This window comes from Pongo abelii, chromosome 9 (genome assembly GCF_028885655.2).
Source record: "Pongo abelii isolate AG06213 chromosome 9, NHGRI_mPonAbe1-v2.0_pri, whole genome shotgun sequence".
Lineage (NCBI taxonomy): Eukaryota > Metazoa > Chordata > Mammalia > Primates > Hominidae > Pongo > Pongo abelii.
Genome location: NC_071994.2, coordinates 16,808,104 through 16,833,259, shown reverse-complemented (window position 1 = coordinate 16,833,259; position 25,156 = coordinate 16,808,104). Strand labels below are relative to the sequence as shown.

Below are 25,156 nucleotides of genomic sequence, written 5' to 3'. Positions count from 1 at the left end.
ATTCCATGCCAGACTATGTGAGCTCACCACTTTAGAGGTGTTCTAGAGGCTAGAACAAAGAGGTAGATTTTATCTCAATATGGGCTTGGGACTTCTCATCCTTCCTACTGTCAGAGCCATACTTTGATCTCCCTTGCTGTGTCTCAGCTTGCTCACTGGTCTCCTCTGTCCTGCTTAGTCAGGTCTCTTTAACAGTCCTTTTGGCCGGGTACAGTGGCTCACGACTGTAATCCCAGCACTTTGGGAGGCCGAGGCAGGTGGATCACGAAGTCAGGAGTTCGAGACCAGCCTGGCCAAGATGGTGAAACCCCGTCTCTACTAAAAATACAACAAAAATGAGCCGTGCGCAGTGGTGGGCACCTGTAATCCCAGCTACTCGGAAGGCTGAGGCAGGAGGATCGCTTGAACCCGGGAGGCGGAGGTTGCAGTAAGCCAAGATAGCGCCACTACACTCTAGCCTGGGCAACAGAGCATGACTCCGTCTCAAAACAAACAAACAAACAAATGAAAAATCCTTCCATATCATCAAGCCCTCAGGACTCACTGCAACTAAAACCACCTTTCTTCCCATCTCTTTATGTCCAAACTCTGCCAGTTCTTCAGAGTCCATCCCAAGTTTCAACTCTGATTAAATCTCCAAAATCTCTCTATATACATAATGTTTGCTCCACATATGTTTGCAAACCACCTGGCTTTTATTCTATAAATGTTAAGAAACTTATGCCTCATTTTGCCAAGCACACTCCAGCTCCTTGAGATCAAAGTCTGTATTATATATTAATTTTTGTGTCCAAATAACACATAGTACAAAGATGGGTTAATTCATGGAATTAAATTTAGTCTGGAAAAAGCAATAACAACTTAGGAAAATTCCTAAGTGGGAGAATGGAGAGCTGAGTTCCACAAAGATAAACTGGTGACCGCATGGGCCCTGTTTATCATCTGGACTGCACTCACCTTGGCCTGCATCTCAGTCAGGTGAGCCATGAGCTCATCCAACTGAGCAGCTGCTGACGTTTTAGAAGGTGGTGGTGATTTCTTCGGCTCTTGGGCTTCGCTATAGAGGGAAAACAAAAAAGTCATATGAACAAATCGAAACTCAAATAATGTTAAGCCACACATAAAGTACTGGAAATGCAACTGTAATAATGAATCCCTTGGATATGAAGCTAAAATTAGAGATGGGGGTATTTTAAAAATATATTAATATGTACTAGACCAAAAATCTAAACAAGTCCTCTCTGCCTTTTTTCTCTATTTCTCCCTGGTCATCTAAGTTACAAAAAGTATTATATCTCCTGTCAGTTTTTGTCAAAAAATAAAAATAAACTAGAATATAGAGCAGGCATCAACAAACTAAGGTCCTTGGATCAAATCTGGCCATATCCATTCATTTATCTACTGTCTATAGCTGCTTTTCTGCACAGTTGGGTAGTTGCTACAAAGACTTTATAGTCCACAAAAGCCTAACAAACTTACTATCTGCCTCTTTACAGAAGAAGTTTGCAAATCTCTGGTGCAGAAAGTTTAGATAATATATATGATGATGATTTCATATTCATATAATTGTAAGTAAATTATAAATAAATAAAACTTTGGACCCAATAAACAGAATACAGATTCTATTCAAGTAGCTGCATAAGCGTTAGTAAAATTAACTATGTATGAGGACACAAAGTAAAGCTCAATAAATTTTTTAAAGTACATCATATAGACCATATTCTTAGATTGGAGTGAATGGAAGTACAAATTAATCATAAAAACTATCCACTTAAGAAAAAACAAAGCACTTCTAAATAATTCTTGGGATAAAAAAATTAAACTGAATTTTCAAACCAGTTAGAAATAGCAATGAAAACACACACACACACTCACACACACGCACACACACACACACACACACACATGCCTTTGGGAGTTGAAAGCTAAATGTTATTGAGAAGAAAATATATAAACAGACTTAAGTGTGATATTAAAAAATGAGAAGGATCAGAAATAAACAAAACTTCCAAGAGTCTCAGAAAAATCTAAAATAATTGAACAGAAGGAATAAATGCATAAATTAGTGAAACAGAAAACAAGAAATAAAACAAAAACTCACAGTTTTTGGGGGATCATTGTATAAAATTCCCAAATACATAGAAAAATATGGAACATTACCTAATTCATTCTATAAATAGCACAGAAACTTTTTAAAATCAAAGAAAAAACGATGTGCATGTGTGAAGAGAGAAGGTTAAATAAAATTAGCTGAAATTTTTTTTTAAAAAAACATAAAAAATTTTAACAAGTCATGGCTAGGTGGCGTTTATACTGGTCATCCAAAAATAGTTTGAAATTCAAAATTAGGAAAAAGATTAATATAATTCGTTAACAAATAGGAGAAAAGCTTTATAAACACAATGATATGTGCTGAAAAAGCAGTGGAAGACATTTAACCACCATTCCTGTTGTTGAATATCAAGAAAAATAAGAAAAAGTCTATAAACTGATAAAATTGTTTCCATAAGAAATCTATAGCAAGCCTCATAATTATTAAGCAGATTTCTAATTAAGAGATAAGCTGGACATAGATCCTATTATCATTGGCAATCTTCAACATTATTCTAGAATACATTATCAAACGCATTTAAAAGTACAATAAGAGAATTATATATTTGAAAAAAAGGCAGCACATCCTCATTCTTTCTTTTAAAATAGATGGTATAATAATTTCCCAGGAAAATGTGAGATAAATGACTGAACAACCATTGGAATGAATAAAAAAGATCAGGGTGGTGATTAGATACAAGAATGAAATGAAACAGTCTCTTTCCTATTAATCATCAATAAGCAGTTTGAAAATCCAATGCGAAAAAAAGAACCTGTTCACAATTCTAACAAAAGTTGTAAAATATCAAATAATATGTTTAACAAGAAATGTGTAAGAATTCTATGAAGAAAAACCGTTGGCAGACATAAAGGAAGATCCACATATCCAATTAAACAATGAGCAAAGGACCTGAATAGATATTTTTCCAAAGAAGAAATAAAAATGGCCAAAAGGTATATGAAAAGGTATTCAACACCATTAATCATCAGGGAAATGCAATCAAACTATTACGAGATATCACTCACAAACAGATGGCTATTCTCAAAAAGTCAAAAGATGGCAAATGTTGGCCAGGGTATGGAGAAAAAAGAACCCTTTACACACTGTTGGTGGGAATGTAGATTGTTACAGCCATTACAGAAAATAATATGGAGGTTTCTAAAGAAATTAAAAATAGAAATACCACATGACACAGGAATCCTTCTTCTGGGCAGACACAAAATAAATGAAATTACCACTTCGTAAAGATATCTGCACTCGTATGTTCATTGCCACAATATTCACAATTCACAATAGCCAAGAGGTGGAAACAACTTAAGTGTTCATCAATGGATGGACACCAATGGAATAAAGAAATTGTGAAATATGCACACATACACAACAGAATATTAGTCAGCCTTAAAAAAAGGAGATTCTGCTATTTGTCACAGCATTGATGAACTGGAAGGACATTATACCAAGTTAAATAAGAAAGAAAAATATTGCATGATCTCACTTAGAGGCAGAATATTTTTTGTTACTTAAAAAGGTCAAATATGTAGATACATTGGTGATGAGGGGCAGGAAAGGGGGTGAAAATGGGGACATGTAGGTTAGAGAATATGAAGTAGCAGATATGAAAGATGAACAAGCCTAGAGATCTAATGTACAACATAAGAACTATCGGTAATGAAATTGTATCATATTTAGGATTCCTGCTGAATGAGTAAATTTTGGCTGTTCTTGCCACAAAAACAAACAAACAAAAATGTGTAACTGTGTGAGATAATAAATATGTTAATTTGCCTCACTATAGTAACCATTTTACTAACTATTCATATCCCATAACATAATATTGTACACCTTAAATATGCACAAAATTTATTTTTAGAAAAGAAGGCCTACATAAATGAAGATAAATATTACATCAGTTTCCCCTAATTAAATTGTAAATTCAATGTAATTCAAATAAACATTCTGATATAATTATTCAAGCTAATTAATAAGGTGATGTTAACATTTATGGGATAGAACACTCAAGACAATTTTGAAAAAAAAAAATAGGAGGGGTGTGTGGTGTCTCACATCTGTGGTCCCAGCACTTTGGGAGGTCCAGGTAAGAGAATCACTTGGGACCTGGAGTTTGAGAACAACCTGGGAAACATGAGAGATACCTGGTCTCTATAAAAATTAAAAGTTTTAAAGAAAAAAAAACAGGAGGGAAGATTTGTCTTGATAGATGTGGTGTCTTGTAGAGTAACAATAATTAAATTTGTATGATGTTGGTAAAAAAAAAAAAGATAGGGCTGGGTGCGATCGTTCATACCTGTGATCCCTTTGGGAAGCTGAGGCAGGAGGGCTGCTTGAGCCCAGGAGTTTAAGACCAGCCTGGGCAACATAGGGAGACCCTGTCTCTACAAAAATTTAAAAATCAGCCAGATGTGGTGGCACACACCTGTCGTCTCAGCTACTCAGGAGGCTGGGGCAGGAGGATCACTTTGGCCCAGGAGGCCAAGGCTGCAGTGAGTTGTGATCACACTACCGCATGCCAGCCTGGACAACAGAAGCAGAATGAGACCCTGTCAAAAAAAAAAAAAAAAAAAAAAAAGGAGAAGAAAGGAAAGGAAGAAGAAAAAGAAAAAACAAATAGGTCAAAGGAGTAGATTAGAAAACCCAGAAACAGGCTCCTGCACCTAAAAGAACTTCCTATTTGATCAACGTGGCATTTCAAATCATCCAAAACAGACTATTTGACTCAAAGAATAACAACCTATTTGGGACAAAATAAATATGGATCCCCAACACACCACATACATGAATAAACTTGAAACAAATTAAAGATAGATATAAATATTTTTAAGTGTAAAGATAATAGAAAAATGAAGAATATACTTTACAATTTGGGGTAATGAAGGTTTTCCTAAGATGGACATAAAATTCTGAAGTGATGTCAAAAATGAAAAAAATATTGATACAGCTGAGTTCACAAAACTTAAATATAAATAAATATTTAAAATATAATATTCAAGATTTTAAAGAAATCTATAAATAATTTAGAAAAATATAAACCTGAGCTAAGGATTCTTTTAAAAAGCAGGTTTCAGAAAAGGAAACTCAAATGTTTATTACTATATAAAAATACCCTCAACCTCATTAATCTTTAAATTTGCAATTTAAAGCAATGAGATACCAATATTTACCTATTAGTTGAAATTTTAAAAGAGGGATAATATGCAGTGTTGGCAAAATATGAATTTTATATATATATATATACACATACACATTTATATATACCATAGGTGGTTATGTAAATTTATAAACACTTTTGCAAGGCAGTATCTATCAACATTTCAGACACATATACCACTTGATTCAGCAATTTTGCTACTAAGAATCTATCCTACAGAAAAATTGGACATACATATATAAATATATGTGCAAGGACGTTTATTAGGGTACAGTTTCTATGAGCAAATTGGAAATAAACCAATGGAGCTAAAGTAAAATAAATTATGGTTCATCCATGCTATAGAATAACATGCAACTGCTAAGCAGACATAGATTTATGTGAACTAAAAAAGACTTCCAACATACATTGTTAATGTAAAAAAGAAAAGCCCAGAACAATACGAAAATTATACTTCCAGCCTGATGCAGTCACTCATGCCTGTAATCCTAGCACTTCAGGAGGCTGAGGTAGGAGGACTGCTTGAGCCCAGGAGTTCAAGACCAGCCTGGGAAACATAGGGAGACTCCATCTCTATGAAAATTTTAAAAATTAGCTGGGTGTGATGGCACCTGCCTGTGGTCCCAGCTACTTGGGAGGCTGAGATGAGAAAATAACTTGAGCCCAGGAGGTCAAGGCTGCAGGGAGCCGAGATAACACCACTGTACTCCATCCTGGGCAATAGAGAGAGACCGTATCTCAAATTAAAAAAAGAAAAAAAAATACTTCCATTTATATAAATTTGTAAGCCCATGTACATAAGTGTGAATATGCACACACATGAGTCTGTAAGGAGAAGAACCTGACAGCAGTTACCCATAGAGCTGGTAATGAGTTGGTGAAAGGAAAGACTCTAAGCGGAGTGGTCTCAATTTTCACCCTATGTATACATTTCCAAATTCTTTGACTTTTTATGCACATGAGTTTATGAAATAGTTTTGTATCTTAAGTTATATTTTTAAAACAAAACAAAACACAGGTCTTCTATACTAGGAAAATAGCTAACACACATGGCCAACAGATGAAGTGGTGGAGGTGTCAGATGAGACATCAGTAGTGCAATTCACCTGTATATCTCAGTTATTGTACACACACACACACACACACACAATGCTTCTACAAACAACCTTCAGTAAAGTACATAAATACGGTCACAGTGTAGAGCTTTCTATTTAAAATTGTTTTAAAATATAAAATTAATACATGTTAAGTGTAGAAAATTTGAAAACTGCAGAGAAATATAAAGAAAAAATTTTAAACACATATAATCCCCTTTTCAGGAGGCAATTACTCTGGACATTTTGGCTAATACCATTACACTTAACTATGATTGTGTGTAATTTTAGAAAACTAAAATTATACATTTTTCCTACTCTTATGCAAACATTTTTCTATCTTCTGCAACCATAATAGATAGCATTTATTGACTGTCTGCAATATGCCTGACACTCTATACAGAGCTTCACACAGGTTCTCTTTAAATCTTTTATAATAACCTAGGTATTGTCACCGCCAAATGAAAAACTGGGGCTTAGAGAAGTTAAAAACTTTTCTGTACATAATACAGTTGGCAAGTAACAAAGAGCTTGGGCCTGCAAACTGCAAAGTTTGTGCTGTGTGTCATGAATTATCTGCCAAAATAATGTTTAAAGGCTATATATTTTCAAATATATAATGTATTATATAATTTATCAAACCAATAATTTATTGCTGGACACCTAGATTGTTTTCTTTCATTATTATAATCAATACTGCCAAACAAATATTTGCACCCATGTTTGATCATTTACATAGAGTAAATTTTAAGAAGTGAAATCACTGGGCCAAGAGGTATAAAAAGGTAACTGACTGTGGAATCATGTTTGTAATCAACATTAATCAACAGAGCTTAGCTAATAACCCACCAAACCAAAACCCTCTGTCTCACGACTACTCAAGCCTTTTCTCTCTCTCATCTGCAAAGATGCAAAGTCATAAATACAAGTAAATGTTCTGTCTTTCACTTAATATATTTTCAAAAATGAAAACATACAGTTACTACTTATCTTTATGTAGTTATCAGCCAGAAAAAAAGCAGAAGAAAAGTGGATACTTTTCTCTCTTAAGAAGAAAAGACTATCTTTTGGATACGACATGTCTCATGTCCACTTATTTTTGATCACTTAACAACAAGGAAAATATAAGAGGAAAATGGATATCTCTTAAGATAAAAGATTTATCTTTTAGGTACTACATGGCCCTCTACTAGATGCAAGATTTTTTGTTTTAATCTGAGAGCAAAAACGGTCAAGTATGCAAGAAATTGATTCACTCCATCGTCGACGTTTCCAAGAAGGTACACTGGAGCTTTTTCTCACAGCTCGATCAGTCATAATCCTTTCGTAGCTGCTGCCACAGGCAAATGCCTTGGGAATACAAAAGGCAGCAGGACTGTGAACACATTCTGCTGCCCTATGCCCAAATGCAGAATAAATGCAGTTTCTTAGCAGGGCTTGTATATTCCTAAAAAACCTTCCAATCTCACAGTTGGGGCAAAAATTTGTGCTTATTCAAAGAATTCCCACTGGTTTTTAACTAGAGTCCTAGTGCAGTGTAGAAAGGGAAATAGATCATTGTTATAATACTACAACAGTTATTGAGTCAACAGTATCAAATTCTACATAAGAAATGAGAGACCTTGAAGAGTTAATGATTACAAATTAAAGTGCCCACTGCAGGAAATGTTCCTGAAAAGAGAAGAACCTTTGATTTGCTCCCTGACCTTTTGAAGATAGTAAAGATGCTTGGCTATGTCATCAGCAGCAACTTACTTCATTGCTCAGAGATTTCAGTAACATATATCACAAGAGATGCATCTAAAAGAATCCAGACTTAAACAAGGGGCTTCATTGTGCTGGGTTTTTTTCCCCTACTTACTTCTCTGTTATATTTTTATGACTTGTTCCTCTCCATTATTACCAGAATTATTTCTGTTCATATAAAAGATACATTTCTAAATTATTGCTCATGTTGCTATTGATACATAACTATACTAGAAATGTTATTCCATTGTTATATTCAGAGCTAGTATTGAAAATACTTTGAAGGTATGTTAAAAGCAATATTTAGTTCATTTAAGCAAGCCAGAGTAAATAGTAGAAACAGAATGCAGGAATCTAGTTTGTGTGTCTAATATTCTATTTATATGCTAGCCTTGCCAGCTCAGAGTGATACCAGTCTCAGGGATGTGCATCTATCTATTACATATTTACTAGGTCACCTGGATTTTATGTCACTCTCCCACAGAGGCCTGCCTACACAGCAAGTATCATTCAGTAATGGGAAGTACATCAAAGGCCAGTCAGGAAAACACAAGCCACATGAGTACACAGAGTTTAGTCCAGAAACTTGATTACACAGGTGAGGGGAGAGCTAAGAAGCAAAACAGAAGACACTGAGTAACACAGAAGTCACTACTACCCCTAAGCCAAAGGGAAAAAGAAAAGAGGAAAAGTTACCAGAGCTAGGGGCCCAAGTCAACAGGTAGAAGCTGAAACCACAGCAGACCTGTTGTGCTCCAGCTGAAGTCATAAAGAAGATAAAGCTGCTGACAGAGATCCTGTGGAAATAGTGCGACTTGGGGGGGAAATGCCCTGGATTTCGCTGCTTTTTACCCTGCAGTCTTTCCACAGTGCCTCCCATTGGTTGAAGAGTGAGGACCAACTGATCCTGGAGCCTGGAAAACCCAAGGCATCAGCTCCCCTGGAATATAGAGCAAGAGAAGCAGGAAATCATGGGAAATAGGCCAGAGAGGCCCATACTATGAGGAAGAGGGTGTCAGTAAGTTAGTATTGGTACACCATCAGTTAAACACAGTGCCAGATATACAGGCTGTTGGTTGGGCTAGTTTTCATGTTATATGTTCATGCATTCACTCGCATTTCTATTGGAGTCTTGGTTTCCTAGATTTAAGAAACCAAATATTTACTGAGGACCTATTGTGTGCCAGCCACTTTTTGTTATTGTTTTGCTTTGTTTTTATTTTTCATTAGGGCTTCAGGGACTGGGGAGGGACTAGGAGGAATTCTCACCTGGCAACATCCTTGGAACTAGAATAAACTGGCAATATGTATCAATAAATTGACCTTACCTTCACCAAAGTAAAAAGCATCCTTAAGAGAGAAGTTTTAAGAAAACTTCTTGTAGCACATTTCTTGCCTTATTTTTGCCTTGCATGTGTGCACTATTGACTGCAATCTGGAAACCAAATAAGGTGTGGTCTAGCACTGTTTCCCAAGCATGAATCTTTACTATCTATATTTTATGCCCTTTAATTTATTTTCCAGAAAGTTGTCTGATGTTAAAAATTGCAAGCTATAACTAAGGACAGAATAAGTAAATTAATCTTTTTATTTTTTCAGACTGCCAATTCTGCTTTAGCCAGGAGAAATGATTTAGTAAGTGTATCTGTTTTAATATGGAACTTCTCATAAAAGGAAATCCTTCTACCCATTATACAAATTTTGAGCAAATATGGAAAGAAAAAGTAAACACTCATCAGTTGGCCATGGAGACCCATTGTCTTAGTTTAACCCTCATCCTAGCTCTGACATTGCTAGAATCTTGCTGAAGTTTCTTCAGGTGTGTTTTATCTTTCAGGAAACTGAAGCATAACATCTGGAACAGCGTGGACAAAACATCTGTGGTAACTCTGGGAGTATTTACACTTCTTTAGGTGGTAATGGACATAGCAGGGCCCACTAGCCTAGACAACCCCTCCAGAAGCCAGGCACCTTGAGGAGTTGTCAAGTCAGCTTCACAGAATTCTACCTATGCTCAAAGACTATGGAAAGAGGAGGATGATATACGAGTTCTAATAATAAACACTTGCAAAGCAAATTATCACCCAAACAAAGATTGATAACAATTATCTACTAACTTTAATTTTTAAAAGCATTTAATAGAAAAAAAAATACCTGTAGACATTGAGCTCCTGGATATTGGTAGTATACACGAGCTGCGCCTAAGATATGTAAGTGACAAGAGAAGAGCAAAGAATAAATTTTTGTTATCAGAATGTTGAAGCTTAATGATACCCACAGTTAATAGATGTTTGTAGCTTTTAAAGGGGATTGACAAGTGGCATATCTATGAGCTTTTCTTTCACAAGCCAGAGGAATTACCAGCCATCCCACAAAGAAAAGCCAAATTCTAAACAGAGCAGTTGGCATGTGAACAAACACTAGCAGCCCCTCCTTGCCTAAAAACCACTGAAATAGAGAAGTTGATCCTCCTTAGATAAGAACCATAAAACAAATAAAATGGGTCAGAGCTAAGCCCCTTTAACTAAACAGGATGGTGCCTAGGGGGAGACTATAATGTTATTAAACTTGACATATGAAAAGAAATAACATGTGAATCTAAAAGATGGTTGACTGGCAATTCATTTATTTATTGAACAAATATGTATTGAGGGCCTGTCATGTGCCAGGGCTGAGGATGTAGCAGTCAAAAAGCAAAACAATCAAATACAGACTGTAAGCCCTGGAGCTTACATTCTGGTGGTGTGAAACAAATAATAAAGAAATTGGTATGTAAAAGTAATATTCTGCATAGAGGATGGGAAGTGGGGAGAGACAGCAATTATAAATATACTGATCAGGGAAGGACACACTGAGAAGAGAACGCTTGAGCAAGGACTTATATAGGAGGTGGGGAAAGAAAGCAAATATCTGGGGTCACATGATTCAGGTGGAAAGGCCAGCAGGAAAAGCACCTGGAGCATCTGTGGAACCACGAGAAGAAGAGTGTGGCCTGAGCAGAGTGAACCAAGGACACAGGGACAGCAAGTAAAGGGGCCAGATCGTGCAGATGGGGTGGCCACATCACCAAATGTTCAGAATGGGATATTTTTTAGAAAGAAAATGGGTTCCAAAAATAAGTCATATTGTATCATTTTTAAAATATATGTTTATTGGCCAGGCACGGTGGCTCACGCCCGTAATCCCAGTACTTTGGGCAGCCGAGGCAGACGGATCACGAGGTTGTATCATTTTTAAAATATGCGTTTATTGGACGGGTGTGGTGGCTTACGCCCGTAATCCCAGTACTTAGGGTGGCTGAGGCGGGCGGATCACGAGGTCAGGAGATCGAGATCATCCTGGCCAACATGGTGAAATCCCGTCTCTACTAAAACTACAAAAATTTAGCTGGGAGTGGTGGTGCGTGCCTGTAATCCCAGCTACTCAGGAGGCTGAGGCTTGGAGAATTGCTTGAACCAGGGAGGCAGAGGTTGCAGTGAGCTGAGATCACGCCACTGCACTCCAGCCTGGGTGACAGAGCGAGACTTGGTCTCAAAAAAAAAAAATGTGTTTATTGACCTGAATTTGGTCTTATTATATTGGTGGACCTATAAGATAATTCTATCCAAAATTTATTTTCAAAATAAAAACTTCCTGAAATATCTTAAAGTGATAGTGATACAAAGTTATGAACATTCAAGAAACTTTAAAAAAATATTGGCCAGGCACGGTGGCTAACGCCTATCATCCTAGCACTTTGGGAGGCTGAGGCAGGTGCATCATTTGAGGTCAGGAGAATTTGAGACCAGCCTGGTCTCATGTGACCAGACATGGTGAAACCCTGTCTCTGCTAAAAATACAAAAAAAATTTGCCAGGTATGGTGGTGGGCGCCTGTAGTCCCAGCTACTCGGGAGGCTGAGACAGGAGAATTGCTTGAACCCAGGAGGTGGAGGTTGCAGCGAGCCAAGATCATGCCACTGCATTCCAGCCTGGGCAACAGAGTGACACTCTGTCTCAACAGCAAAAAAAAAAATTGATTATCTGAACATTTTTAATGGTACAGACAATTATTCTTGATATGTATTCACATACCTTAATTGGTTATTTAGATATTATTGTTTCTAGCATTGGGATGTGGACATTTTTCAGGAACATGTGTTTCTTTGTTTTTTATTTAAACAGTTATTATTTTCATAAAACTGCAATCTTTCTCAAAACTTCATTTTATGGTTAATATATTTGAAATTGTGGACAACTTTAATTGATGCTTCACTATAGACTGTAATGTTTTTAACTGAGAACACATTTCTTCTCTAGATACTGATGAACCTGTAAGTTCTGCTAAATGAAGAATCTTCTCATTTTTTATATTAAAATACGTAAATATTTCAGGCCAATATCATCATAGGTGCTGTCTTTCTACCTTCATTCAAAGCACATTTGCTCAATAATTTCTTACAAGATAAAACTTTCAAGTTGTCTATATCTGTGATTGTTTCAACATTTCACCAAATCTACATACTGCAAAATCATAGACTTTCACAATTTTTCTCCATTTTTGTAGAGAATAAAAATTTATCCAAATAAAATTAGAAGTCAAAATACATCAAAGTCAAGATTTTTCTGAAGCACAATTGTCAAAATAGATAATTAAACCATATCTGCTTTCATCTTTTGATTTGTTCAACTCCTTCTTGGCTTTCGTAGGGAGAAATTTGAGCTTCTTCCTTTGCAAGCCTTATTTTACATAATTGTAACTTGCTAAAAGCTTCAAAAGCTGAATTTTCATGCTACATTCATTCAGTAATTGATTAAAAATTTCCAACTGGTCTTGAACATAATGCAGTCTAAATTTGGGTTGCTTTACAAAGTGGTTTTTCAAAGGCTCAGGCATTCCCAAAATCCAACTGATGACATGCAACACAGACAGGAATATACATATAGTCATTCTGAAATGTTTCCTTGCATGGTAGTGTTCAATATCAGCTTCTGTCAGAAAAGTTTTGTAGATCAGTTACTTATATAATCTCTGTGTGTGTGTGTGTGTGTGTGTGTGTATATATATTTATATTTATACGTTTTGACAATTTTAGTTTCTGTTTTGATAGAATACTGCAGCTTGTTTGAATGCAGTCACAAATTTTGAGCACATTACAACCAATTCCAAATACATTTCTGCTAAATAGCTTGTTAACTTGGTAAGAACATTTTTAACACAATGCTGTGCTCTATTAACATTTGTATTCATATTCTTACAACAAAAACAGCAGTTTACCTTCAATGTTGAGCTTTTCAACTAAATTTACAGTGGCATTAACAACGTCAGATGTTTCACTTTTTGACTAGGAAATAAATTTTCACATATTTTATTTTGATTCTTTGAATTAGATAAAAAACAAAATTGAAACATTTCAGAATTAATACATTTTCGAATTGAGACCTTTAAGGACACTATTATAAAAAACATTATTTGAAGGTTTGCAAAGGGAAATCACTCATTAATTATTACCAGTTTACTTACAAGTACAAGAAAACTTGGAATTGAAAATGAGCAAAATTAATTTATGAGTTATTTGATATTAATGGGAAGGTGTGCTTCACAATGACATGTACATAGGCCTCCTGCAGCTGCCGTGTTGAAGTCATTTTAAGGCATATTCTTCTTAAATTATTAACTTTGGAAACAGATGCCAAAGCTGCTTCACCATATTTGTACCTTCTGGTTTTCAAAGGGATAGTGATCTCTCTACTTGCCTGCATGGTGCATGGTAAATATTGACAAATATTTTCTGCACGTTGCATATTCATTATCAGCTTTCTTGAGACAATTAAACACGTGGGTTTTGTTTTGAGCTAACTGCTAAAAGGGTTTATTGTAAAATTCAAAAGGCATTACCATATAATAAAATAAATACAGCTTCACATATACAAATAATAACAAAACTGCTTTAATAAAACAATTAGGTTACACTATACTCTATGCAAAATTACTTAGCCTCTATTTCCTAAACATAATTTGTATGACATTAAGCTACAATTTCTCCCATTTTCTACTGACTCTGAGGAGGTTCCATGCATCTCACAGGCCACCCACCACACGACAACGGGAGGGCATGAGTGGTGGTTCACCAAGTCGCCAGCAGGGGGAAAAGCCTCAGAAATTTTTCTGCTACCACCTAAGATCAGAAGAGTTAGCTATCTCTGACTACTTGTGCTTGAGCTCTTAGCTTTAACAGTCAGCACCCCGCATATAATTCTTGAAAGGCTGCTGCTAGCTAGGTTTCATCTGAACAGAATCAAGAAAAAAGACAAGTTATCATTAGCCATCTTTTGCATTTAACCATAATTAAGTCAGAATTTGGCTGGGCACAGTGGCTCGTGCTTGTATTCCCAGCACTTTGGGAAGCTGAGGCAGGCAAATCACCTGGGGTCAGGAGTACAAGACCAGCCTAGTCAACATGGTGAAACCCTGTCTCTACTAAAAATACAAAAATTAGCTGGGCATGGTGGTGAACGCCTGTAGTCCCAGATACTCAGGAGGCTGAGGCAGGAGAATCACTTGAACCTGGGAGGCAGAGGTGGCAGTGAGCCAAGATTGTGCCACTGCACTCCAGCCTGCGTGACATAGACAGACTCCATCTGAAAAAAAAAAGAGCACTGTTCACTGAATATGTGTTTCATACACTGCTAGATGAGACCATGGAAGAAGCTGGAAGGAGGTCCGTTAAGCCATAGTGGCTTACTTAATGCAAATACTGATAAGAAAACTTTAAATAAAATTGAAAATCTGGGGTAAAAAGTAAAGTTAATAGGATGTGAGAAAAACAAGCATAAACCCAAGACTCTTTCAGGTAAACCAGGATATATGGTCACCCCAGAAAGATCAACATAAGACTATGGCTTTTACTCCAAATGAGATGGGGAGTCATTTTGGGGTTTTGAGTAGAAGAATGACAGGGTCTGACTTTAGTTTTTAAAGGTGACCCTGGCTGCTTGAGAACAGACTGCAGTGGGGGAAAGGGCAGGAGACCACTTAGGAGCCTACAGCTATAATCTAACATTGAGAACAAAGACAATAGTTCCCTAGTAGAGAGATAAATTCGTATCCTTAAAACTGTGTATGTGTCTGGAGAAAAGAACAGTTAGGGGGTAAACTACCCCTGAGCTCAAATTTCAAGTCTTTGCTTCCGGCTATTTCATATAGGGAACAATGATGAATCAAAATATCATAGTACAAAATTACCAGCTATGAAGAGCATCTACTTAATTCATCTTACACTAATTCCATTCTCATCGAGCAACCTTTTAATTATAATGTACATCCATATAGACTTATCCATAGGAGAGGATGCATATATGAGTAAATATAGCTGTTTTATTTGATAGCTTTAACTGTAACCATAAATTAATAAATTTGATTTCTGAGTTTTGTTTTTTTGTTTTTTGTTTGTTTTTTGAGACAAGCTCTCATTCTGTCGCCCAGGCTGGGATGGAGTGGCGCAATCATAGCTCACTGCAGCCTCGACCACCTGGGCTTAAGCAATCCTCCTGCTTCAGCCACCTGAGTGGCGGGGACCATAGGCACGCGCCACCACACGCTGCTCATTTTTTAATTTTTCGTAGAGACAGGGGTCTCACCATATGGCCCAGGCTGGTCTCAAATTCCTGGCTTCAAGTGATCCCCCCACCTCAGCCTTCCAAAGTGCTGAAATTACAGGCCTGAGCCACTGCAACTGCCCTGGGTTTTTAAAATATATATACAAAATCACTTGTCAATTTGGTTAGTTTGAGTTGGTTCCCTAGAGCTTCATCATCTCTGTGTAAACTAATAATTGAATTTCCTAATCTATTCAGCAGAAAATAAGACCTGGGAAGTAGTGACCCTAAAAAGTCACCCTGAGAAGACTTGTCTATGCTGCCACCTGGCCTTCCTCAGGTGATCTCTGGCCTGAGTACCATTCCAGTCAAACTGCAACATGCATCTCTGATGCCCCCACAGTAACATCAGAATATCCCCAGTGAATCAGACAATACTCTGCCTGTGATCATGTGCTCATTAGAAAAAATTTAGTTTTCGGCTGGGTGCAATGGCTCATGCCTGTAATCCCAGCACTTTGGGAGGCCGAGGCAGGTGGATTACCTCAGGTCAGGAGTTTGAGACAGCCTGGCCAACATGACGAAACCCATCTCTACTAAAAATACAAAAATTAGCTGGGCGTGGTGGTGCGTGCCTGTAATCCTAGCTACTTGGGAGGCTGAAGCAGGAGAATTGCTTGAACCTGGGAGGTGAAGGTTGCAGTGAGCCGAGATTGTGCCACTGCACTCCAGCCTTGGAGACAGAATGCGACTCTGTCTCAAAAAATAAAAATAAAAAAATAAAAAAAAAAAAATTTAGTTCTCAAAAACTCATTCCTCTGTGATGATTTTCTCAATTCTCCTCCTCTTTCCAAAAACATCTTTAGATTAACACTGAGGCATTATTTTTTCTCTTTCTTGGATATATTATTCTCCTTTCATACCATTTTATGTGGGATACAGTTAATTTTCAGAAATGCACTCAAACATCCATGTTTAAGGACTATAATAAATGAAAAGTTACCAGCAAGGGACTTGTGTTATCCTGAACAGAAAGGATCTCCGAAGTCTCATCACGGTTACTCTCCTTTCTGGAATGCTGATCCAGGGGAAGAGGAGCTGGGTTGGAATATTCATCACTGTCCTGAAGAGTGGAGCGTTCCAGTTCCTCCAATAAGGCATCTACATCATAAGAAGCAAGAGAATCATGACAGAGAATATTTAAATCTCTACAGTCATTTTCTCCTTAAATATCTTCACTGTGCCCACATTCATCTCCTTTTCTTCAGTTATGGCTATTTTCAAATACTTTCCCTTATTCCTTATTTCACTTCAAGCATGTGGTGAATCCTACCAAGAAATGTTTAACGCCTCCATAAATTGTGGTTTGTTTCTTATTTTCTATGGTTGCATTCAATTTCATAGTCTCATGCTATAATTTGATTTTTTATACCACGGGTATTAATTTTCATCATTCATTTAGGGTAGATTGCCCACAAATATCCTTAATTAGAAAAAAATAAAACTGGGCTGGGTATAGTGCCTCATGCCCATAATCTTAGCACTTTGGAAGGCTGAGGTGGGAGGATCCCTTGAGCCTAGGAGTTCCAGACCAGGGCAACATAGCAAAATCCAGTCTGTATTAAAAATACAAAAACGTCAGCCCAGCATGGTGGCACACACCTGTAGTCCCAGCTACTTGGGAGGCTGACGTGGGAGGGTCACCTGAGCCTAGGTGAGCCTGTGGTGAGTCGAGATCACACCACCACACTCCAGCAGCCTGGGCCAAAAGAGTGATACCCTGTCTCAAAAAAAAAAAAAAAGAAAGAAAAAAGAAAGAAAGAAAGAAAGAAAGAAATCCTAAATGCTTTTTTCTATCAGAAAAATATAAGCAATTATGTTACCATTTTTCAAAACATACAAGGGAAATAACACTTATTCTTAATCCTAATGATATTTTTTTCTTAAATCTTAACAATTATCCTGAGCACGTAACAAAATTTTCAAAGCAAGGTGTAAGTATCCTGTCTTTTAGGGTGTGGAGAGAAAAAATCGTTGGGGAGGAAACTGAGATATTGCAAAATCAAGTAAGATGTTGCAATTTAAATAGCTGGGATTTGTTACTCTTTCAGTTTTTTTTTTTTTTTTGGAAAAGTATTATATACTAGTATCTATCTGTTACAACGAAATAAATAATAATTAATAAAAATTAACACATGCCAGGCACTGTGCTCAGGAGTTTACACATTTCATTTAATTATCCTAACACTTTGAGGCAGATGATATTATTGTCCTTATTTTGTAGATCACAAGAAAGAGACAAAAATAATTTGCTTAAGCTCATGAATGCAGAACCAGGACTTGAATCTGGGCTATCTGATCCCTAGCCCCTGCACTAACTGAAAGTTAGAAGTTCTAGTCTCGTGTCTTATACATATTCTCTGGGTTACCTTGAGCATGTCATGTCCTTCTCTGATGCAGTTTCCTCATCTACATAACAAGGCAATTTGATTACAACAGTATTTTTCAAATTATGGCTAAACATCCATTAGTGGATCTCTAGCAGACTTCTTACCACAGATTATAGCTTTCAAACTTTAAACACAGAATTATATTATTTCTAAGGACCTGCCTACATCTACAGTTCTCAGATAAGGAAAAAAAACTTCACAGGTCATTAAAAAAAAAAACCAGATTTTTCATTTATTTTAGATTTTGGAGGAATGAATATTTCTTAATGGCGTTAGAAGAGATCTAATCCTTTTTTTTTTTTTTACAAATGAAATATACAGATCTTTCATAATCATCCATTTATCAAAAATGTTGACTTTTAGGTACCATTTTAGAGATAAGCAAACTGAACTAAACTTTAGGGCAAATGAATAACTGTAATGGGAAAAAAGAGATGAGGGGGAACCTATAGCATTAAAAAGTTGAGAGACTTATAATAAATTTAATTGTATGAACTTTATTTGGATCATTAAATCTACCCTAAAAATGAAACAATCAAGACTATTGAACACTGACTGGATATTAAATAATATCAAGTAAGTACTGTTTATTTTAGGTGTGATAATGATATTTGATAATATGAAGTAATTCTGTTAAGTTTTTAGGTATGATAATGGTATTTTACAATATTAAGGAATTACTATTAAGGCTGTTGTAGTTATGGCAATGGCAGTACAGTTATATGTATAAATATATATTTATTTATTTTAGAGGTTAGTGTTAAAATATTTACAGATAAAATGACATCTGAAATTGTTTTAACATAATTACAGGGGTGAAAGGAATGGGTGGGCATATATATGAAATAAGACTGATGAAGAACTGATTGTTTCAACTGGTTGATGGGCATATCAGAATTCATTAAACTATTTTCTCTACTTTTGCATACTTAAATTTCTTTATAATAGAAGTTTTTTAAAAAGAAGGACAAATAGGCTGGGCATGGTGGCTCATGCCTGTAATCCCAGCACTTTGAGAGGCCGAGGCGGGCGGATCGCCTGAGGTTGGGAGTTCGAGACCAGCCTGACCAACATGGAGAAACCCTGTCTCTGCTAAAAACAGAAAATTAGCCAGGCATAGTGGCCCATGCCTGTAATCCCAGCTACTCAGGAAGGCTGAGGCAGGCGAATCGCTTGAACCTGGGAAGCAGAGGTTGCGGTGAGCCAAGACCGTGCCATTGCACTCCAGCCTGGGCAACAAGAGCAAAACTCCGTCTCAAAAAAAAAAAAAAAAAAAAAAAAAGGAAAAACAAAAGAAAACTAAGGTAGAAAAAAGAAAATTTTTGCCTCAGATTTTTATTAGCCAGACCCTACACCAAATTTGAGAATTTCGAATTTTTATTCTGCATCTTTCAATTAAGCTAGAGCCCCTTTCTTTTCTATTTTCTAAGCTTTGCTCTAACTAGAAGCCAAAGATCCTCCTGAGCTCAAAATAAAAAGCCATTTACAATAAAGATTATAAGAGAGAGGAAACCATACCACTAAGAGTAGGAAGTTGCCCTCAGAAGCACGAGCTAACCAAAGTTATCAAAACCCTTCTTTCTGGGTCATGAGTTATAGGCTTTTCTCTTCCTGTTTCATATGAGTGCGCATATCACCAACACTGTGAGGTTATTATGCCTTTTGCCAGATTTTGTAATTTGAAGATGACTAATTTCAGTATGACAAATATGGGATTCCTGGACAGTGGGGGCGGGGGAAGCGGGGACTAGACTGAAGACTCCATAATTCTTCACTGTAGTCTTTTACTGTGGAGATGAAATAATATCAATATTAACATGAAAGGAGTAAAGTGAGGTCTCTTGGGAGTCTCTGAGGGTTGCATGGATTTCATTCGGAGGCAGAATCTGCTCCTGGTTCCTCTTTATCTATCATGCCTAATGCCTAAGTAATGAGGGTTTAGGTAAAACCTTCTGGGTGTATACAAGCTGCTAGCCTCTGAGGCACTACTGCAGACAGGAAATATTTGCTCACTTGAGCCAACCTGTCCTCGATGCCATTTCTCTGCCAGCAGGAAGAAAGATCCACACAAAGTCTCAAGGGTAGTTACTGGGCTGATGACAATTTGAAGAAACTGTTGAAGTGTAGCCATCAACAGCCTGTGGAGATGTAGCCAACTGGATAATCTGCACAAATGTTAGCTTCCAGGCTACTTGGTACTTTCTGTATTTCCGGACAAGATTTACCTAACATTTAGCCTGCTCAGGAGATGCAAAACAATATAAATTTCTGTTAAATCTGGGTTACTTCATTGGCCAGAACACCAGAACCAATAAACTTCTAAAATAGGAGAGCACCTTGTTGCTTAGTTTTGGTGTCGGGTGTTCCCGACAGTGACATTGAAAAAGTTATTTTGTTTTTCTTAGTCTTCTCATCTGAAAAAGAAGTGGATAATACCTATTTCAGAGGGTTGCTGCAGACACTAAAATGATTAACATATGTAAAAATGTCTAGTTTTTGCTTGATTTACTCAATAAGTATTAGTTTCCTTTTGAATTATTTGCCATGAAAGCCATTTGGTGTCCCCTCCATCCCCACCCCAAAAAAAAGAAAGAAAAAAAGGAAAAAGAAAAAAGGCCCTAGCCCTACTGGAACTCAAGCAGAAATTCACATTCTCCCAGCACTCACGTAGGATAAGAATTAGAATTCTACCCCAAGTCCAAAAAAGAGTCTGGCCCAGTATCAAAATAGACTTTACCTCCAAAGCAGTTTGGTATTTATTAAACACTACCTTTTTCTCTTAATTAACATCTCTTGCCTCCTGGTAATTTGCCCTTTACTTTTCCTCTGTTTCTCCAGCTTTGAAATCACACGCCATTTTTTTTAAGACAACGTAACAATGTGCAAGATATTTTTTGTTGTTGTTTTTTGCACTTTTGACATACCCCATCCCCAAACACACCCCAAACCAGGACACTGTGGAATTAATACAGTTTGGAAATTGGGTATAGTTTAGTGACTCAGTGTTAGTTAAGATGCTGGCAACAGATGTTGGCAAAGGCTATGGAATGAGTCCCAAGAACGACAAACCTTACATTACTCCAGAGGTTTGAAATCCAGGATTTCTCTGGTTAATGTGGCTAATAGTTCCACTGCTGGTTTTAATTGCCTTAGAGTGGAAGGAGGTGTCATATTTTCAGGCCATAGTAATCTCTTCCTTCAGAATTCTTCTGAATAAAAAGCTTAGCAACAAAATCACTAGAGTTAGAGTGCTATGCCTTCTTGATTTAATACTAAAACATGGAACAAATGAAACCACTCTGGCCTTTTTCCAACCTCTACAGATCCCTCATTCTTATACTTCTAGTCCATCTTTTCTTCCTCATAACACCCCAACTCCCTTTTTGCTTTCTTTTCCTCCTCAAATCACATCTCTGCATTGTCTTGCTATGTGGCCACCCTATGATCTCCAGTCACCTCCAAAGGGCAAAACGCCCATAACAAGACAACAACTGCAGTAACAATCCAGTCCAAAAGTATTTGCCAAGAGTTTATTCTGCGGTTAGCACCAAACTCTCCATCTATTTTGCCACTGCAAACAGTGAACCCATAGTTCCCCAAAACAATCATAGTTCCTCATGCTTCACTCTTGGCAGGGCTGAGGACAGGAAAGAAGTGAAAATAAAATCTTCCATTACTACCCACAGTCTAGCCAGAAGTATACCCCACCACACAAGGAGATGGCAGCCAAGTCTTCACTCCCTCAGAGCTTCTCCTCCAAGCTGCTCACTCACCTAACTCTTCCATTGTCCTATATCCAAGATGCTCTTGTCTCACAGGCCGTGAGGAACAGCTTTGGCATGTGCTGAAGAAGAGGACCGCAAAGGAACTGGATGAGACAGCATAAGGCAGCCTCTATAACCCTTTTTGGTTCCTGTATTTGCTTAGCACTTCCTCTCTTTGATTTGGTGAGTTTTTTTTTTTTTTCATAGGTTACACAGTTTTAAAAATGGGACTGACATAGAAAGGTAGTAAGATTTGTGTTATGGCAGTGCATTGGCCAGGGTGATAAAGATTCAAAATTAATTTTGCAAAATTTGAGGACCTACTCTGTGCCAGGATTCATCTTGGATTCATGGGAATGGCAGACTTATACTTGCGTTTTTTCCAAGTGTAGGTACCCTACTCTGAACATCTTTCTTTTTTTCTTTTTTTTTTTTCTGTGAAGCTGGGAGACATAGAGGCATAGTCTCCTTCTTAAAATTTGCATCAGAGTTGACCAGCATCCATTTCATTTTGTTGTCTTATTTATTCAGAAATTATGCTTATCTGCTTTCCTGCATGGAATGTCAATCCTTAAAAGTAGGGCAGAAGTGGATTCATGCTTGGATTCTCAGGGCCTGGTTTACTCAGTGGTCCCAAAAGCAAACATCTACAGGGGGGTCACAAAGAAGGAAGTAAGGTTTGACACCAGATGTTAAACTGTGTGCATCTCAATTAAGCATAATCCCTGCCTAGATACACTGCCTTATAGCGATTTCTTTGGAAAGTGACACTGAGGTTAACTCTTCACCTTTTTTACCACTGTGATTTATTCACCTTGAATTAAACATTTACAAAAGGCCTACTATAAAAAGGCAATATGTAAGGAACTATAATTATGGCCCTGTGAAATAGATTTTTTCCCCCTTTTTACCAATGGTGAAATAGGTTCATGTAATAGCAACTTGCTAAGATAATTAATTGGTAGCTTTGCTACTTACTATAATTGCAAAGTCTGGGATCTTTCCTCTACAACACAGTAGCCTTCTTTATTGTTTTAGAGACAAGCTCTCTGTCACCCAGGCTGGCGTGCAATGGTACTATCACAGTTCAGTGTTAACCTCCAACTCGAACTCCTGGACTCAAGCGATTTGCCCTTCTCAGCTTCTGGAGTAGCTGGGACCGTAGGTGCATCTCATCACGCCACTAGGTTAGCTTAAAAACTTTATTTTTATTTTTTATGTAGAGGGTGGTCTCCCTATGTTGCCCAGGCTGGTCTGGAAGTTCTGGGCTCAAGGGATCCTCCCATTTTGGCATCCAAAAGCGCTAGGATTCCGGGGGTAAGCTACCACATCCAGCCCACAGTAGCTTTTTTTTTTTTTTTTAGGGAATAATTCATTCTCCATTCCACTGTCTGTACATTTTTTTTTTTGAAAGGAGATTTCTCTTCTGTATTACTTTGAGCATCCATTGGATGTCAGCACTCTTCCTTCCAAAAGTCTGCTCACTGCAAACTCAATATTAAAAATTTTCCATTGACACTATGCCAATCGATTATTACAACTGAAAATGACAGCCCTATGAAAATGCAAAATACTCAGTAGAGAATATAAAACATTTGTCTAATATGAAGTGGTATCTGAGTCAAAGTACTGGAAGGAAAAATGTACTTCAGCACTTGTCTACAGTTTAACTGAATGATTAATGTGAAATTTAAAATTAGATCCCCAGATCTTGTTTCCAGCTTCTTTCTTTTGGGACTTTTAGCCCTGGATGCCTTATTTTCCAGGGGTAAAGGATGTTCTTACAAATCGTCCCTTGATTGTAATGGATGTAAAGAAAAAAGAAATGGGAGAGGCCCACTGCATCACCAACTGCAACGGAAACTCCCTTTGATGAATCAGGAAGACAAATTAATGTCATACGCTAGCGCGCAGAAAAGTAACTCCTGATAAAGTTGCTATTGTATAAACCGCAGAAGCAGATGGCTTCCGGCCGCAGAGCTTAAGAGACCCTTCAGCTTCTCGGTGTAGGTCACCAGAGTCACATCACGCTAACAACCCTTTCGCCTCCCTCTAGGTCAGGTACCGCATCCAAGTTAAGCAACCGACGCCGGCTCCTTGGTGTCCCAACAAGGTCTAGTAGAAAAGCAACTTTATAATTCGTTTCACAGATTTGATTAAGAGCCAACTGAGTAGTGGGCCTTGTGCTAGGGCTCCGAGGCCCCAAGGACCCCATGGAACCAGATTCAGTCGCTGACCTCTAGGAGCTCACGAGTGAGTGAATCACACACCGGACGACGAGATCAATAATGTAGACATGAACGCTGGCTAGCCAGTCCCAGAGGTGTCATCTGACCAAACCAAGGTAAGTCTGGGAAGTTACGCAGACACCCCGAGAAAGGTACGCCAACGCCCAGATAAAAAGTAAGAAAAAGTAGGAAAAACCCTCCCATCAGACCAGCAATTGGCTCGACGTTTGAGCCCGGATGTAAGGCACGCGTCGCGACCTAACCCGGAAACACTGCCTCCCGAAAAAAAGGTAAACTCTAGACTGCGGAAAGTAAACTACCTTTCCCGTTGTGAATCAGTCAGAACCTCCCGGCATCCTCTCCACCTCTGGTTTCCCATCTATTTTTCCTAAAGCCTAGGCGAAATAAGACTTCAACTCCCAGAATGCCCTTGTTAAGTTAACAGTGCGCATGCGCCAAGAGGCGGGCCCTCGATGCCCCCACAACCCCGCCTCCGTTTTGCCGCCGCCATTTTTTCAGAGACTTTCATCCGGCAACCGACGGGGCTTTTTTTCTTAAAGGAGAAGCGACAGCTCAAAATACTACCCCCTTCTCCGCGCAAGATCTGGCGGCGCTGGGGACAGAAAGGCCAAAGACAGGAAAGTGGGGTAGGGTGGAGGCGGAAAAACGCCTAGGCTACTTCTGCGGCCTAAAGAAGAATAGAAAGAGCCCTTGTGGTATCAGTGGCTCCTTAGGGAGGCAGGTGCGCGCGCAGCCAGTCTAGGGTTTGCGTGAGGCGGGGAAAGGTGCGATTTCTTCTCACCCGCCTCCCTCGCGAGACCTGCCCCTCGCACTGCCCCTAGCGCGCATTGAACTCTGGAGGGGGAAAAAAGGTCACTTTGGGATTGTCGCGAGACACAGCCGTTTAACGGTGAGAACGGGTGCGCGGGGAAGGAAACCTCGCGCGCTCCCTTTTAGCCGTTTCCTGATTGGCTGAAGGAAGGGGTGGGGGAGGGAACCTGGGACGTCGCTGCGTGTAAGACCGCGAGGGGCGGGGTGAA

The 25,156-nt window shown here is 38.1% G+C and overlaps 1 protein-coding gene and 1 long non-coding RNA gene across 9 annotated transcripts in view; one reads left to right on the top strand and one right to left on the bottom strand.

Annotated features, from left to right (window-relative positions):
* Window positions 1-25,103, bottom strand: part of LPXN (leupaxin) — a 51,090-nt gene extending 25,987 nt beyond the window's left edge. The window contains exons 1-4 of one of the 8 annotated variants that reach the window (XM_002821760.4): window positions 21,898-22,860; window positions 16,678-16,835; window positions 10,253-10,299; window positions 958-1,057 (exon numbers count right to left, since the gene is read on the bottom strand). In XM_002821760.4, the coding sequence (XP_002821806.3) occupies window positions 958-1,057; window positions 10,253-10,299; window positions 16,678-16,835; window positions 21,898-21,910 (318 nt within the window). In that variant the 5' untranslated portion in view covers window positions 21,911-22,860. The other 7 variants (XM_054524343.2, XM_054524347.2, XM_054524348.2 and 4 more) reach the window with 7 other exon arrangements.
* Window positions 8,589-10,192, top strand: LOC129048609 (uncharacterized). The gene is made up of 3 exons (XR_008511103.2): window positions 8,589-9,116; window positions 9,698-9,733; window positions 9,936-10,192. It is a non-coding gene; the product is annotated as an uncharacterized LOC129048609 (long non-coding RNA).
* Window positions 25,104-25,156: the final 53 nt, after the last annotated feature.